We start from the raw sequence: 5064 nt of genomic DNA, 5'->3' as shown, positions 1-5064 counted from the left end.
ATATATATATATATATATATATATATATATATATATATATATATATATATTCTAACCAAGGTTGTCAAGATCAGGATCCTACCTAGAATCGTTTTTGGGTTTGCAAGATCGGGATCAGGATCATAAGATCCCACAAAATAAAATATAATTTTAATTTATAATTTTTAATCATGCAAAATATTTCAACATTCAGTTTTTCATTCAAAAATTATAAAAACTTCAAAATATTAGTCATAAGCAACAATTCAAAATGATAAATGGTAAATTGGTAAAGGGTAAAAAACATAAAATTGTAAAAAAAAAATCATTTGCAAAAAAAAAAAAAAAAAATCAAGGGAAGGTAGGATCGGATCTTGATCCTACGATCCTACCTACGATCTTACGATCCTACCTGCGTTCCTACCCCAAATACGATCCTTTTACGATCCGGATCGTTTTTCATACCTAGGATCGTAGGATCGTACGATTTTACGATTAGGATCGCGATTTTGACAACAATGATTCTAACTACTTTTAATGTTTGTTACAACAATAGCTTTTAAATTTATCATACATTATATAAATATACCTATAGATAAATATTCATCGGCTAATAATAATAATAATAATAATATATATATATATATATATATATATATATATATATATATATATATATATATATATATATATATATATATATATATATATATATATATATATATATATATATATAAAACCGAGGAGTTCCAGATTTTAAGATAAGTGGAAGATTGTGGGTTGCGCAACAATGAGAATGATGATAGACATGCCACCATATGGAGCTCCACCTTCATGCCACACCCTTCCTCAACCACAAATCTTTGTTTCTCTCACACTTCAATAACTTTCAAGGTTAAAAAACACAATTCGAAACGTGGGGAATATTCATATGAGAAACTGCAACTAATCATTATGGTTTTGGTGTTGTTTTTATAATTTGATAACAAAATGGGTACTTAAAAATTCAACAAGCTAGTGGGGCTGGAAATTTTGTCCTTCACTATCATTCAACAAACAATATATTAATCATAAATCCATATGTTTATCACTCACTTTGGTTCATTATTCACAATTTTTTAATTCACTAGCATTGAGCAAACAATATGCTAATCAGAAACCCATGTGTCAGTCACTTCACTTTGTTTAGTTCTATTATTCACCAACCCACCCAGATCAACTATAAATACACCCATGTTTTCCTTCCATTCTCGCACACTCAATACTGACTATCCCAGCATTAAGCTAATCAGAAACAAAAAAAAATTCATCGTAAACAAGGACTTGATTAGTGGGCTTCAAATATGTCGAAAATGAAGGCACTAAGTCTGGCTAGTTTACTTGTGCTTTCCACTTTGGTCATGTTTTCCGAGAGTCGTGTGGCAAGAAAGGACTTGGGATTGAATTTGGGTGGGGTAGGTATTGGTGCTGGAATTGGAATTGGAATTGGATTGGGAGGAGGTGGTTCAGGGTCTGGTGCAGGTGCGGGATCTGGGTCTAGCTCTTCATCCAGCTCCTCCAGCTCTAGTTCTAGTTCTAGTTCTAGTTCCGGATCTGGAGGAGGTGGATCAGAAGCAGGTTCATCTGCTGGTTCTCATGCTGGATCTGGTTCAGGAGGTCGGGGTGGTGGAGGAGGAAGAGGGGGAGGTGGTGGTGGAGGCGGTGGACGTGGAGGTGGAGGTGGGTCTGGTGAGGGTTCAGGCGAAGGAAGTGGATATGGGTCTGGTTATGGAGGTGGTGGTGATTGAAAATAAGCAAATTTCATCGTTTTCTTGAGGGTGAGATCAGATTTATAAAATTTAATATTCTGTTTGTTTTAAGGTTGTGTGTAATTGGGTTTGTGTCATCAAGTAATTGTTACTTGTGTATAGAATAATGCAAAATATATAAACACCTGTCCATGCAAAAAAGCATATGTTGTTTAATGTATGTTTTACTTGTACGTTTTGTGCCAATAATATTGGGATGTAGTTGATGTTATAGAACCTTACTCTTTTTAATTTTGGGGTAATTTTTTTATTCAATTTAATAGATTAGTTTTTTTTTCATTAATCATCTATTTTTATTTAGGGGTTTTTATTTCTCATATATTTAAACAAATACTTTGAACTTATATTAGTTTTCAAGATCAAAATCAATTTAATTCATGTATCAAACTTATATTAGTTTTCAAGATCAAAATCATTTTAATTCATGTATCATTTTGCTTAGCTAGGCTTCATGGCATGTATAATGAGGTCGCATTTGATTTTATTTTTGCTTCAATCGTATGTCGTAATCTTCTAATTGTCCCAGTCATGTCATTCTATGTAAAGTTTCTTTAACATACATCAAAACTTTAAGAACATAACACTTATATACCAATGTTATTGTAGGTTAGTTTTACATTCACACCAACATATATGATTTTGTTTTTTTTGCATCCTTATAGATAATATTGAGTTCTATGTATACATAGAAGTTAGGGTTGTAGCAACGGTTTTGCTGTAATCTAATTTCGTAGACTTTTGCAATAAAACCTAAGATCCAAGAAGTTATTTCATTATAGTTTTCGTTTTTGGATTAGTCTAAAAAAAATCATGTCCCAAACGAAATGAATTAATAATGTCCCATATCTATGCCCTACAACCGTAATGCATCCATTTTTGTATTGTATAATTACAACGAACATATATAATACATAGTAAACCGGTCTAAGATTTCTTTTTCTAAGATTGAAGTAGCAAATCATACCCGATCCTTGAGGGAGTATTAGACACTATTGTAATTATTTTAGAGTAGAGTCTATCTAAGATTTATACTTATCTCTCTCTCTATACAGACAGATCTATTGTAACCTATTTTACAATAGAATACAATTCACAATTATACGGCTCTTTACCACATAAAATTTAAAGCAATAATAAAACATATTAATTTTAAAAAAACTTATATTATGTTGGTGATTTTAATGTCACTAGACATTTAATTCGTAATACTCAGACATACAGTCGAACTATTACTAATGTCCCATATCTATGCCCTACAACTGTAATGCATCCATTTTTGTATTGTATAATTACAACGAACATATATAATATATAGTAAACCGGTCTGAGATTTCTTTTTCTAAGATTGAAGTTGCAAATCATACCTGGTCCTTGAGGGGGTATGAGACACTATTGTAATTATTTTAGAGTAGAGTCTATCTAAGATTTATACTTATCTCTCTCTATACAGACAGATCTATTGTAACCTATTTTACAATACAATACAATTCACAATTATACAGCTCTTTACCACATAAAATTTAAAGCAATAATAAAACATATTATTTTTAAAAAACTTATATTATGTTGGTGATTTTAATGTCACTAGACATTTAATTCGTAATACTCAGACATACAATCGAACTATTAGTAATGTCCCATATCTATGCCCTACAATTGTAATTCATCCATTTTTGTATTGTATAATTACAACGAACATATATAATACATAGTAAACCGGTCTGAGATTTCTTTTTCTAAGATTGAAGTTGCAAATCATACCCGGTCCTTGAGGGGGTATTAGACACTATTGTAATTATTTTAGAGTAGAGTCTATCTAAGATTTATACTTATCTCTCTCTATAGAGACAGATCTATTGTAACCTATTTTACAATACAATACAATTCACAATTATACGACTCTTTACCACATAAAATTTAAAGCAATAAGAAAACATATTATTTTAAAAAAAACTTATATTATGTTGGTGATTTTAATGTCACTAGACATTTAATTCGTAATACTCAGACATACAGTCGAACTATTAGTAATGTCCCATATCTATGCCCTACAACTGTAATGCATCCATTTTTGTATTGTATAATTACAACGAACATATATAATACATAGTAAACCGGTCTGATATTTCTTTTTCTAAGATTGAAGTTGCAAATCATACCCGGTCCTTGAGGGGGTATTAGACACTATTGTAATTATTTTAGAATAGAGTCTATCTAAGATTTATACTTATCTCTCTCTATACATACAAATCTATTGTAACCTATTTTATAATAGAATACAATTCACAATTATACGGCTCTTTACCATATAAAATTTAAAGCAGCAATAAAACATTTTATTTTTAAAAAAACATTTATTATATTGATGATTTTAATGTCACTAGACATTTAATTCGTAATACTCAGACATACAGTCGAAATATCAATTTAGAATCTGGATATCCAAACCACAATCTATCTTATTTGTCTTTGTGTACGGAGTCATTCATATAATACAAAGTAAAAGTTACAAATGGCATGACTTTAAAGAGTTATAGAAATGGCATAAAAATGTAAAGTTGATAGATGGTTGATCATTTTCAACTACAAGCTGTTTTTTATTCTATTTTAGAGTAAACAATAAAATTTAAAGTAATTCATCTTCAACTCTATTTTATTTTATATTTTATTTTTACACCAAAAATAATATTCTAAATTTTTTTTTTTTTCATTTGTAAATATATCTTCAGTTTAATGGATTTAAACAAGTTTATTTAAAATCTTTTTGTTAGAATTGTTAAATAAATACAACTAAATAAATAATTCGTATAAAATTACTCAAATTAAATGTGATATTAATAAAAGAAACAATGTTTAAGTAAATAATTTCATTCATAATATATATAATAAAATAAATATATGCATTCGTTTAAAGTATCAGTATGTTAAATACATCTAAAATAATTATCTTATTTATAACTAAAAGACATGTTCGTGCTTTGCCAAAAGACGGGGTTTACTTTCTTTTTTACTACAAGCCACACTAGTTCCGGTCGTTGCTAAAAAAAATATCAGCACTCTTTGGAAGACGGTTTTAAATGAACCAGTCTACAACATATTATTCCATTGATGAACAAACTCCTTAAGGACCATCAGTAACATCAAAACCTCCATAGAAAGGTGATTCATCCCATGGAAACTGCATCTCATCAAAAAGTTATGGACTTGGTTAAAGAAAACAAAGCTCAATCCAAGGATAATGTTATTGCCAATATGTTTGACATAGGTAGAATTCATT

The 5064-nt window shown here is 29.6% G+C and overlaps 1 protein-coding gene across 1 annotated transcript; it reads left to right on the top strand.

Moving 5' to 3' along the window:
- Positions 1–1218: 1218 nt before the first annotated feature.
- On the top strand, positions 1219–2003 carry LOC145008558 (uncharacterized). The gene has a single exon (XM_078967153.1). It carries the CDS (start codon positions 1323–1325, stop codon positions 1764–1766), a length of 444 nt encoding a protein of 147 aa, XP_078823279.1. The 5' UTR covers positions 1219–1322; the 3' UTR covers positions 1767–2003.
- Positions 2004–5064: the final 3061 nt, after the last annotated feature.

Source organism: Lactuca saligna, chromosome 8 (assembly GCF_052625555.1).
Source record: "Lactuca saligna cultivar CGN05327 chromosome 8, ASM5262555v1, whole genome shotgun sequence".
Lineage (NCBI taxonomy): Eukaryota > Viridiplantae > Streptophyta > Magnoliopsida > Asterales > Asteraceae > Lactuca > Lactuca saligna.
This window is presented reverse-complemented; position numbering and strand designations above follow the sequence as displayed.